General features: G+C 42.9%; 1 protein-coding gene across 1 annotated transcript in view; it reads left to right on the top strand.

Moving 5' to 3' along the window:
• Nucleotides 1-13,283, top strand: part of GLP1R (glucagon like peptide 1 receptor) — a 135,964-nt gene extending 122,681 nt beyond the window's left edge. The window contains exons 11-13 of the mRNA XM_019526700.1: nt 512-650; nt 1,594-1,635; nt 10,154-13,283. Coding sequence (XP_019382245.1) covers nt 512-650; nt 1,594-1,635; nt 10,154-10,321 — 349 coding nt within the window. The 3' untranslated portion in view covers nt 10,322-13,283. The remainder of the gene's footprint in view (nt 1-511; nt 651-1,593; nt 1,636-10,153) is intronic.
• Nucleotides 13,284-13,533: the final 250 nt, after the last annotated feature.

Here is a 13,533-nt window from a genome sequence, read left to right as displayed (position 1 = left end):
GGACCTGAACCTGTTCAGCCTCCACAAGAGAAGGCTGAGGAGGGATCTAGTGGCCTGTTACAAACTAGTCAGAGGGGACCAGCAGGCATTGGGGGAGTCCCTGTTCCCCCGATCACTACCAGGAGTGACTAAAAATAATGGTCACAAGCTGGCAGAGGGTAGATTCAGGCTAGATATCAGGAGGCGCTGCTTCACGGTCAGGGCGGCTAGGATGTGGAACCATCTTCCAAGAGAAGTGGTGCTGGCTCCTACCCTGGGGGTCTTTAAGACAAGGCTTGACAATCACCTTGCTGGGGTCGTTTGACCCCAGTACTCTTTCCTGACAGGGTAGGGGGTCGGACTTGATGATCTGCTCAGGTTCCTTCCGACCCTACTAACTATGAAACTATGAAACATAAGGAGTCATAGATTGAATCAGAAATGGAATCATGGAGGCCAGACTCCAAGGTCTCTGATTCTGTCACTAGCTACTATGCTGCTTGCTATGACTTCCCTTTCTTTATAACTTCAGATTGGCCAAGTCTACACTGACCCTGATCCCACTGCTGGGGACCCACGAGGTCATCTTTGCATTTGTCACAGATGAGCATGCCAGAGGGATGCTGCGCTTTGTGAAGCTCTTTACTGAACTCTCCTTCGCCTCCTTTCAGGTAGCATCTGGGAAATGCATGTTGGAGACCAGTTCAAGGTTAACTACAGTTAATTAGTACTGAGCTCTCCTTATTCTACTCTGATCAATGTGAAACTAGGCAGAGGAACACAGTATCCAGAGGGGCTGGCAGGAGGACTATTATTAACTAGCAAAGTTATTGTTAGCTAGATCCCAGTGTGTCACCATGCTTTTCTTCAGTCCTCCCAGGCAGTGACCCAGCCTTTGTGTCCCCCATGGCCATTTCTGTTTTCTTTGAGACAGCCTAGAAAAGCATAATGGCATTACTGAGAGCTAAGTATGCACCTGCCCCAAGGGGTAATGTCTCTTTGGAAATCTACCCCATTGACAGCATATCAGTACAACAGTAACTGCAGGTGTGGAGGGAGTTACAGAGGATGGATAGAAAGGACATGGGTGATTCTTTAGTAATTGTTGCTGAGCTCTTTTCTCACCCAGGCCTGTTTTTCAAGACTTTGCCCCGTTGAGGGAGGTGAGCATTAAATTCTCATCTCCCAAGCCCCACAGCTACTATCCCTACAGAGATTGCATTTAAAATGTCTGTATGAACTGTTGATGTATGTAATATTTATAGCCTAAGGTCAGAAAAGAGGTAGGTCTTAAGGCCCACATATGGAAAAGCCTTCTGAAATTGATTGGCTTAGTTACAGGTTTTTCCTCAAGACTGTATATGGTTTTAGTCAGTGTTTAACCAAACTGCATTTGCTCCATTGAAGCTGTTTGAGGTAATGTATCATCCATTTTTTTTTTTCAGCAGAGGATTAAGCCTTCTACTTTTCTGATTTTATTTCTCTAACTATGGAGCATTCATTTTTCTTTGGCATGATTAAGTCCTGTCCCAGCCCAGGTTGGATTAGCAAAATTCAGGGCACTCCTTAAGGATTGCTTTTCTGACTGCTGTTCTTTTGTCTTGTTGATTTCAGGGGCTGATGGTTGCTATTCTCTACTGTTTCATCAATAACGAGGTAAGAGAGATGCTGGGAATTGGTTCAGTTTGCTGCAGCATCATCCAGTTGTGAAAAAGCCCACTGAAAATAGGCTTGAACTGTTAACAGGCCCCATAGTGGGACAAATTAAAGGGTCTCCTGTGGACTGCAGTCACCAACTAGTTGGGTAACTTCTCACTATGCAGGGATTCAGGCTGCATAGTGAAGGAGTGATGGTTGTGGGCAGGATGTCCTGTGAGTCTCTCTACACCTGACCTTGTGGATCTTACTGGAACTCTTGCCAAGCAATCATTGCATTGGATTATAGTTGTTTTCATTCATTTGCCTTAATGTGGGACTTCCTTTATTTTGCCAAATTTAGGACTAGAATTCCTTCGGTGTTACCTAAACAGTTATTTTTAAGGTGTGGTCAGCATTGAGATGGACAAGAAGAGACAAGAGTTCCACTCTTAAATTTAGTTTATTCAGAGATGACACAATGCATTAAAAAGCAATGAGTTAGTTGCCTTGCTAAGCATATGGCTTATCCTAAGGGTGTTAGGCTCTGAGGGACAGCATGTCGCCTCAGCAGTCTCAAAGGTGGCCAAACATGCTCCTCACACCCTAGCCTTTAGTCTATACTTACATAATCTAATACATAAGCATGTTTTATAGTAATTCTTTTACATCTATTAGCATAAACTGTACCTTAACTCAAGAGATGTTTTGTTACCTCTCTTTCTGTTTAACAAAAGGTTCTAGCCTTTAAAATAGTGAAGTTTCAATTTGACCTAGTCGGGCTTGAACAACTTGTTGATAAGCTCAGGTTTTGCTTTCTTGCAGTTGATACTCAGGAAATATGGTTGTTGTTCTCATGGCCCACCACAGAGGAGGGAGGTTGTTGTGTTACCTCCCTTTCTGATCCTACAGACCAGAACTTTAACCAGGACCTTGAGTTATGTGGTCACAAATGGCTTCTTGTGTGGCTTATATTGAAGGCCTGAATTATTACCAGGCAGAGGACTGTTATGCTTCTGTATTAAGGTAACCCCAGTGGTAATTTTTAAGCAACTGTTCTTGTCCCAGTGCATTCAGAAGTTGTTCTGTGGGTGAAGCAAATGCTGCTTAGTGAGGAGTGCATTATTAACTCTAATGCATGTTGCTGTATTAAATACTTCTGCTAAATCTGCTTCTAATTATATTATGGACAATTTTGATGATGACTATTCAGATGTGTCACCAAGGAAATGGCACAAAGACAGAAAAACAGTCTTTTGTTTGCTGGTTATGGTCAGGCTGGAATAAAACAGAAAATAAGCATGCTTTTTTAACCCAGCCCTTTAGGAGGCTGCTTGCTTCTGTAACTCACTGCTGAGATTTTGTTTCAGTCAATATATTTTCTGAAAATGTGTGAATTATAGTGTTCACAAAGGTCAGAGTTTGGCACCACCAAGGACAGTGGGAGAAAGATACTGAGCAAGCACCCTGACATATAACACTCTTTCCATCCCCAATACAGGCAAACCCCGCTTACCGCTCTTAATTGGTTCCTGAAAAAAATGAGTGTTAAGCAAAATGAGCGTTAAGTGAAACCAAAAGTATTTGACGACCCAAGATGGCGGTTGCAATTCTTTTTAATGACCCAAGATGGCAATTGCGAGCATTATAACAAAACTCGCTGAGCGCTAAGTGAAATCAGGTATCAATTTAAAATGAACTTTATAGCAAAATAGCGCTAAGTGAAGCAGTGTTAAGCAGGGGTTGCCTGTATGGCACAACTGATGTTCCTTAGCCTAGACTTGTAGCATCCCCTGGTGCTTCAGCCCTAGCTTTTCTTACGTAGAACCTACTAATTGTCTGACTGCCTATTTGCACATGGGCAGAGTGTGGCTGCTATGTGGAAAGGGCTCTGCTAGGAACTCTGAAGTCATTAAACTCATTTTATTTGTGGCTTAAATTTGAAGGCAGGTATTATATAAGTAAAAAGTTCTTGCTTAAACCCCACTGGGCCTTCAAATCTTGTGGCTGCCTATAAATTTATCATGGGGGCACAGAAGGGAATTGGTGAGGCTCTACTCACCAAGGCACCCCTGGGGGTCACCTTGGTGAGTAGGGGTCTTCAAGAGGAGGTTGGATGGGCATCTGGCTGGGGTCATCTGAACCCAGCACTCTTTCCTGCCTTGGCAGGGGGTCGGACTCGATGATCTATTGAGATCCCTTCTGACCCTAACATCTATGAATCTATCTCTTGCTAGTTAGTACAAGCTGCTGTCTTTGGAAAGTAATTCCCCAGCTCTAACCTAGAATATGCTGGGCTTGGTAGGAAATTTCCTTATTTCAGCATCTAGGTAAATAATAGAGAGCTCCTAAGTCATGACTAAAACCATTAACCTGTATCTATTGAATATGTGAGTTTGAAGGCCTGAATTTGGAACATGTCTGAACAGATCAAGTCCCTTCTACTCTAATTCTGCCCTAGACTTAGCAAGCCATGTTTGGTTTTTAGACTAGTTCCAGATAAACCAGCAGACTGCTGCTTCTAAAGCCTTATCTTTCCTTATTAATAACAGCATAGCATGGCCTTTAATGTACCTAGGTCCAGCTGACTCCCACCTCTTAACTATGCAGTTAGAAACAGAATTTGCTCCTTCTGCAGGGCAGATGAGCTTAATGCCAGGATGAGTGTGAGAATGAAGGTGGCAGAGACATTAATGTTTCTGCACAGAGCCTGCCTTTGGGAGACTGAAACACCTGAGCTCATAGTTCTTCTCAAGTCCTGGACCCATTCCAGTTCACACAAAGGTGTGCTGAGGCAAGCGTCAGTTCCTCATTAAAGTGGCTGTCACCTTCAATGTTTTCAGAAAACAGCTGAATTAATGTGATAAACCCCTCCTCCCCTTCCTTCCTCCCCCTGCATGCTGAGCAGCTCTTCACTGCAGAGCTTCCAGGCAGCAAGACTTTGCTAACTTCAGCTCCCAATCCCTTTAAATCCATTTATAACTTCTGTTTCCCACAGCCACTCACTCTCCTCTGGTTCTTTCCCCTCACAGAGTAAGATGCTTCACACTCAATTGATAGATGTTAGGGTTGGAAGGGACTTAATGGATCATTGAGTCCGACCCCCTGCCTGTGGCAGGAAAAAGTGCTGGGGTCATGTGATCCCAGCCAGGTGCTTGTCCAGTTTCTTCTTGAAGACCCCCAAGGTAGGAGAGAGCACCACCTCCCTTGGAAGCCCGTTCCAGATTCTGGTGACTCGAACCATGAAGTTCTTTCTGATGTCCAATGTAAATCTACTCTCTCAGCTTGTGGCCCTTGTTCCTGGTTATTCCAACGGGTGCCCTGGTAAACAGAGCATCTCCTAGTCCCTGCTGCCCTCCCCCTGGCGAATTTGTATACTGCCACAAGATCCCCCCTCAGCCTTCTCTTGCAGAGGCTGAAAAGGTCCAGGACCCTCAGCCTTTCCTCACAGGGCTTTCCCTGCAGGCCTCTAACCATAAGAGTGGCCCTCCTCTAGACTCTCTCAAGGTTGTCCACATCCCTCTTGAATTGCAGCACCCAGAATTGGATGCAGTACTCCCCTGCAGCCTGACCAGTGCTGCATAGAGGGGAAACATCACCTTCCTGCACCTGTTTGTGATGCACCTACTAATGTATGACAAATTGCAGTTAGCTCTGCTAATTACTTCATCACACTGATGACTCATATTCATCTTGGAGTTGACAAAGGCTCAGAGATCTCTTTCTACCTCTGTGCTGCTGAGAAAGTCATCCCCCAACTTATAGGTGTAGTGGTGATCACACGTGCTGGTGATGATGGGATAATTCCCATCATCCTTGACCGACCTGGTGCCTTCAATACATCCAGTCATGGGGTCCCTTAAATCTTGTCTTCCTTTCATCTCCATGGGTGAGTTCTCCCTGGGCGCATCTACACGAGAGGCTTAGTGCACAGAAGACTAATTTTACTGTGCATTAGCATGGCAGGCAAAGCCTTGCTAATGAGTAGGTTTAGTCTAATGCACATGAATGTCACTAAAAAAGCATTAATCTGTGCTGATATGCAGCAGCGCTGAATACGGCACGTTAATGAACATGTAGATGCGCCCCCTGACTTCTCCTCCTACCTGTCTTATTTTTCCTTTCAGAGGATCTTCCTCACTCCCTCCAGGTCTTTGTCAGCTTCTCCCGTGAAGCTCCATCCTCAGTCCCCTTTTTTCTCTTTCTCCACCTTACCTCTGGGCAATCTCATACATAAACAAAAATTTAACTACCATTCCTGTGCTGGCAACTCACTTTTTTTCTCTGCTCAGGACCTGTATCTTAAGATGTTGACTTGTGCCTCCAGGTGGCCTGTAATGTCAAGCTGTCTCTCATTGTACTTGCTCCCATGCTCTGCCCTAACTCCCCTCATCTCCTTACCCATGTTTGGGGGAAACTTTCCCAAGATATCTGCAAAGCTCATGTCATCCTTCAACATTATCCTTGAACTCCCCTTTTTATGACAACTCCATAATATTTGGCTGTTAGGCTGAAAACAGACATTGCCTTTGTGCCACTATAAAAATGTTTGTATCAGGACAAAGGCCAAGTAAGCTGACATCCTGCCCTTTGTGATGCAACAAATGCTCAAATCAGTGGCCTCAACAAAAGGGAGTATTAATTTGTGTCACTATTTTTGGGCAGACATCTGTTTGCCATATGGTGGGAGAGCTCTGAGCTGCCTGCACTCTGTCTGCTCCAGGCAGGCATTCCCAGGGTTTCAGGGGCTTAGTCCTGCATACCCTGGGAATTCCTCTGCAAAGTTCATGCAGGAATCACTCAGCAAAGGATTCCCTAGGCAAGTGTATTATACTACTGCACCCTGATTCAGGGCACACCTCTGCAAATTGTGGAACCCTGAGCTGGCACTCACAAGGCTTCAGGGGCCCCTGTTTGCAGAGGTGTGCCCCTGAAATCCCCTGGCAGGGGCTTCCTTGGGTGCACATATCACACTCACATCTCAAATCAGTTCCCTAACTCGTAGTTGATCCACAAGATCAGATGCCTGAGGCCCTGGGAGCAGGAGGGGCTCAACTGTACAAGACAACAGGTGATTTCTGTGTTACCCAGTGAAACAGATCAGCTGTGTCAGGACCCAGCCCAGGACAGCCAGTGCGGCAACAAAAATGACGACTAAATTTATCCTTAGCATGCTCTCTGTCATGCTGACCAGTGTCATCTTAGCATGTCTTTGTACTTCCTAGTCTGCCTGTGTCCATCTCTTCTCTTCTGTCTCTAATAAGATCTCTGGAGCTAGGAATAGTTTTCATTTTGTTTGTACAGTGTCTAACACAGAGAAGTCCCGATCCATGCTTAGGTCTCCTATGTGCTATAATACTGCAAGTAATGAGTAAATAACAGTAAATGCTTTGGGGATTTTCTGGTACAATAAAGTTGTCTGTCGGTGTTTATCTGCCCATCTACTCCAGTATCCTGTATAGGCCTAGATTCACTTCTGGAAATGTATAGTTGTGTGGCCTGTTTGTTCAGATCTGTCCAAGTGAGACCTACCTTTAGCTGTGTGGCATCCCAGTCACTTCCATAGCAGCAAGCTCTGCTGTTCTAATTACAGTTTGATTGTGGTTTCACTTTAGGTTTAAACACCAAGAGAGGCCACTGTAGCAGAGAAGCCCTCATTAAAATGTCAAGTGTCTTTAAGAAAGGCAAGGATTTCATAGGGTGATATCTTATTGGACCAACTGCATAGTTAAGATAGCATTAGACAAGCTGCCAAATGCAAAATGTTCTTCATCAGGTCTTTAAGGGAACACACACACATACGTAACCAACCATCAAGGCTCCTTTAATGAGAATCCTAGTTGGATATGTTGTAATTCTTCCAGGAAGATTGCTTAGAGCTGAATCCTCTTCACCTCTTCTCTCAGCTGCAGATGGCCCTGCCAGACTGCAACATGAGGGGGGTCAGGATTTTGGACATAGCATCGTGTGGATCCTGCCTTGTGTTCCATGGTGTTGTGCAGTACATACTCACTCTACCTATTTTCAGAAAGAGGTTAAAGCAAGGGAAGTAAATGTCGGCCTGTAGATGAATTAGTTTGAGTCAGTGAACCCATGCCATTATTTTCTGTGGAGGAGGAATTGTTAGCCAGTGATGTAGAGGTTATAAAAATCCTTGAGGTGGCCATGAAGTGGCTCTGGTCTACAGTCTGAGGAGGTCTTTGGTATACAGCCTAGCTTCTGGATATTGAATATTTGCTGTCAGTTTTTCAAAAGTGTCTGTCCTCCTTGCAGTTGTAGAAGCCACAAATCACCAGTGTGATTGTGATGCCAAAGAATCATTGGTATCTGAGTACCCTCAATGTTAGCTTTCTTTTTTCCAATTCACAAATAGTAGCCAGGAATGTGTCAGACTTCTGAACAATTGCAGGATTCATTTTTAGGAATTGCCTAATATGGCACAATTAACCAATTAATTGCACAATAACTGTAATGGTAGAGGGGGCCTAAGTAACAGCAGATGAGAGTTGAAGATAATCTAAGCCGATTGTACATATAAGAGGGAGGATGGGGGAAGACACTCTTAACATGGCTTATTAGAGAGATATCCCCATTATTGCCTCAGAGCTAAAATTAGCTGCCTATGGTTGATATCATTCCCACACCAAGAATAATGAGGACATTGCAGATAAGAATTGATATGCTATGGTACAAGTGCCCATCATAATGAACACATGGGGCCTCTTCTTCATTCTAGAAACTGGTCAAGAGAGCTTCCTCCCACCACTGTTGGATGCATAAGTGGAAATGGGTCTGGTTGGAAGCTGTTTGTAAAAAACATGCCTAGCAGCTGCCATACCCAAATAAGACCATTTTATTTGGTATCTTGTCTAACAGCAGCCAGCACTAGAAAAATCAAATGAAGATGCAAAACTCCCACAATAGACACCTGACTAATTTGCCTGTAGATTAAGTGTCTTTCTGACTTACATGTATATTATAATAAAATGACTAGTGGTGTTTTTGGCACCACTATGGTTTACTCGCTGCTCACTTTTATGTCCTAGGCCCCGTGCTTCTAAAAGTGAATGGAGATTCTTATTAGACAGGAGCAGGGGAATGTGAATTATTTCCTGGTCATGCAGTAAAGTTTCAGATATGAAATTTCAAGCAGCTGCAGAGAGAGATATTTGAATTCAACATCTGTGGATGACTGAGCGCATTTTATACATTGAAAGTGTCAGTCCTAATAAAAGGGAAGTACCAGAATTATGATGGCTCCACCAGTGATTTTATTTTGGGGTATAAAACGGTGTACATAATCCTTTCCATGCATCGTGGAAATGGAAACCAACCCTTTAAAGTTATTTTTGTGCATATAGTCTTTTCTGAGAAAGTTAACCAGTACTTCTGGACACCTCTTATTGCTGTTCCTGTATGTACACTAAACTTCCACATTGTATTATGCCATATTTTGGTTCCATGTTTCAGTTTAATAATGTAAAGGTTTCTGGCATCTGCCTGGTATTTGTATGTGAGGACTGTTTCTGAGGTTTTAGGAACAGGTTAGATAAACAACTATGTAGGATGGCCTAGATATGGATGATCCTACCTTGAGTAAGGCGTTGGACTCAGATGACCTCTTGATTTACTTTCCAGCCCTACTTTTTGTGATTTTATGTAATAGAAAAACTATGTATGGAAGTGCTAGGCAAAATGGTGTTATACAGATAATTTTCCATGCTTAACCACACTGCAAGAGACATAAGAATCCTTTTGGCTTTGTTGCTATGGTTTGAAAGGACTTTGCCAAGGTATTTTACCAAATCCTTAAGAATGATTTGTTTTTTCCTTTTACTCGCTGCTGCTTCCAGGACTACTAGAAGCTCCAAACTTAATTAGTTTCTCAATTGAGTCTGTTCTTTATTGATGCAAGTCCTGATTATGTTGCTTGCTGATGATATCATTCTGGCAAAGCAGTTACTGTTTGTTTGCCTCATTGGGACAAATACACTAAAAATTCACAGGGCCAAATTCTTCCAAGGAATTTTGCAGTGGAATCACGGGAAGGATATATATAGCCTTTGGTTTCTAAAATATTTTCAGTGACAATATGAAGTAGGAAAGTTGGTTACTTTGTCTGCGTTAGAAAAAGTTTGACAATGGATGTGAGTAACAGGTGCAGCTGAATTCACGTTGAAATCATCTAATCACAAGTATAGACAGAACCAACCCACCCTCAAGACTGCACCTGAATGCTGCTTGGAGCAAAGTATCATAGACAAGACTAGACTAGCTGGTGTCTGCTGTTTAGAATACATGGGTTTATTTATAGAGGTAAGAGAAAATGCTGCCATTATTTAACTTACGAAATAATCTTATGATGCACTAATAAAATAATTAGGGAGACTATTTGAAGCAATAATAAGGCAGCCATAAAACCTTGCCAGTATCCTTCAGTAATGCTATGCATTGTTTTTTCTGCCCAAATATTGGAATCATTTCAAGACCTGATTAATACTGTACTAATTGCGTTTGTTTCCTCCTTTGCTTATGAAAGGTTCAGATGGAGTTTCGGAAGAGCTGGGAGCGCTGGAGACTGGAACACTTTTATGTCCAGAGAGACAGCAGTATGAAACCACTGAAGTGCCCAGGCAACAGCATCAGTAGTGGAGGCACAGTGGGCAGCAGTGTCTATACTGCGACTTGCCAAGCCACATTCAGTTAAGATTACTACAGGCAAAAATGCAAATGAATCAGATCAGCCTGAAAGAAGTGTAAGACGCACCTGAAAACTCTTAAATGTCCAGGCAAGCAGCTTTTTTATGTCTTCTGGAGCCAGCAACTTAAGCAAGCATGTGTTGCTTATTGCTTCAGGCGGCTGGACAAAGGTTTCTAGGGAAAGCAATCTGCTAATGTAATCAACGCATCAGAGGAAAAATTGATCATGTCTAAAGTAAGTTTAAAGAGTTTCTTCCTATTAACACACAAGGCCTCCAGGTGTCCAAAACTTTAGTGCTCCATTGATCTGGTCACAAACCATAGGGTCAATGGCTTGTTACTGTAGGTGGGTGAGCTGAATGATCTGCTGATTCAATTACAAAAATACAGAACATGACTATTGACAAAAAAATATGTTTAGGTTTCTACTAGGAAAGGATGAGATGCTCATCATTTTTAGGAAGAAGTACTTGTAAAGCATGAACATATTTCTCTCTGGTACGATCACTTGATTTAAATAATATTCTTATAGCAAAAGCATCCAAAATTTATGGTTGGAGATTGTGCAGCTACTTAACGAGTAGAGGCATTGAAAGCCTAGTTTGCTATAACTGGGATGGGTAATGGGCTGCCTCTCTAGCACATTTCTGAATTTGAGTCACTTTAAGAATCATCATCTGTATAGAGTAGGGACCTATTCTGTTAATGTGTCCTTTCCATTAACACTGATGGGGTTAGAACTGCATGCATAACCCTTAGCTTTTACATAGCACTTAGCATCTTCAAATAGGTGTACAAATATTAACTTATGGATAGAAGTAATGAGTTGTGCCTCCACACAAGTGGCTGACAATGGATAACCTTTTTTGTGGAAGGTATGCTTTGCGTCCTGTGGGTATACACATGCATCCATCATCTTGTGGCCACTACACTTTACTAAACTTCATTTTGAAATCATGGGAGCCCCAGCAGTTTGTAGTGTATTTTCATTTTTCTTGTCTCTAATCTTGCTGGTTTTCTCTGCCAGGCAGAAACTAAGGTTTACTGAGTATATTCAGCACAGAGGACAGCTCCCTGACCTCTTTTTCTGCTTGTGTTACTCACTGTAATGCTGTGAACTTTAGAATCTCAGCACTTAAAATTCTGCAAGCCAAAATTAACTAGTAAAACTTTATGTAAATGCAAAAGCTTTTTTTCCTACAGTGGGTGAAGTCAGTTGAGAGGCCCCTTCAAGGTGCTAATTGTCCTTAATTCCTACTAAATTCCAGTGGTGTTGAAGATTTGAGAAAAACAGTAAGAGCTATATATGCAACAGGAACTCAAGACTGCGGGCCCAGTATTGCAACCCTATTTTTTAGGTACCCTGCCACATAGTTGAATTGACAAAAGCTAGGATGCTGTGTAGGGGTTCATAGTTGGGTGCCTAATTCCAAGTGAGTGCCCATGGCTACACTACTCTTCTTGCAAAAACATGGAAAGAGAGATGTCAGCACCACAACTTTACATAACTCACTTCAGATGTAGAAGACCTAGGTTCAAATTCTGCCTTGGCCAAAGTGCTCATGAACCTACTCATGCCCTAACCACTGGACTAGAAGATATTTTGGGTGGGGCTTTCTGTCTGTCCTGTTGAAGTTGTTTCACATGTTCTCCTGGGCCATAAAATATCCCATGTCAGAATGCTTTCAAGATGGGTGGATAGGGAAATCACTTGGGAAGTGAAAGACCCAAGTTCATGTTTTCTCATAGGGCAGGGGAGGGCATTCTATGTTGACTGTATATGGAGCTTGCACACCTAACTCGGTATCTCAAAGTTAGGTACTTCAATGCAGTACTTTAACTTTTCTCTGAATCTAGCCCTTGACCTCAATGTGATCTTGTGACCGTGAGTTCCAGGGGCTACTTATTCACTGTATGTAAAACAAAAAATAGACTTTCAGCTTAAATGTGTTGCTTTTCAATCTCATTGAATGTGCCTTTCATCCCTCATTGCAAGAAAAGTTAAGTTTAAATCTCTTCTAAACACCTCTGCCCTCTGCACACCTCTGCCCTCTCTTTTTTGTTTCCTTTCAAAACAAAAGCAGGTTCCAGGCTCTCTTTCAAAGGGAATTTTCCATGCCTTAGTTTTTACCAGTCAAATCTGAATTCTTGAAGGCTAGCAAAGACTGAGGAACTTCAGAGAAACTTAATAAAAGTACTAACTAAAGCTGCAACATGTGCTTTTAGTGCTTGGGTGAGCAAGAAAGGATTCCTGGAGTAGGGTCAAAGCTAGGTGAATAGACAGCATGATTGTAGACAGAATTCACAACTGACAAATGCAAGATGTGTGTTGGAAGCATTTTTACTTGTGCATATTACTGGGTTCTAAATTAATGGTAACTTCTGAAGCAAGTATTATGGTGGTGCTACACTGCTTGTTTTTTTGTTTGGGTTTTTTAAGTTTGGGATGATCAGGAAATGGGATTGAAAAATTGTAATGATGTTATGTCACTATTTAAGGTCATGGAGAGATGTTACATTTGCAGCCCTACAAGTGCCACTGCACTTGGAAGCACTACAAAAGTAGTACTACAGATGTGAAGACACACAAGGCACTCCTGCTGAGCTCCCAGCCTGGAGCACATGGATGAGAAGGCATGCAGTACCATGCTGTCCATTCAGGGAGTGTGATATAGGGATGCTCAGCCCTGTGACTTTTCTCAGGCTTCCCCACCCATTGTAGAGGAAAAACTCAGTGAATGTGCAGTAGTCTGGTCCCCCAATACTGCAGCTCTGCTTTCTAAGGGGGCATGACGGACCACAGGCTGTTGGTGGTCATGTGGCCGCCCCAGATCCAGTCTTGTAGCTCAGTGATTCTCAACCAGGGTACTTTGAGCTCCTTTAAATGTGCAAGCAAGGTGATACTCAATATTAGGATTCTTAGGTGTGCAAACATGATTCACAAGATTTCAAAGATTTCATAGACATTTGGGCTGGAAGGGACCTCGGAAGATCTTTGAGTCCAGCCCCCTGCCCCAGAGGCAGGAAGTCAGCAGGGGTCACAGGATCCCAGCAAGATAAATGTCCAAATGTCTCTTGAAGGCATTCAAAGTAGGTGCTTGAACCACCTCTGGCGGCAAGCTATTCCAGACCTTGGGGGCTTGGACAGTAAAGAAGTTCTTCCTTATGTCCAGCCTGAAACAGTCTTGGAGGAGTTTCTGACCGTTCAACCATGTCATC

Source organism: Gavialis gangeticus, unplaced genomic scaffold (genome assembly GCF_001723915.1).
Source record: "Gavialis gangeticus isolate Ggan-Ray unplaced genomic scaffold, GavGan_comp1, whole genome shotgun sequence".
NCBI lineage: Eukaryota > Metazoa > Chordata > Crocodylia > Gavialidae > Gavialis > Gavialis gangeticus.
The sequence above is the reverse complement of the archived record's forward strand: the minus strand, read 5'-3'. Positions and strand labels throughout refer to the sequence as shown.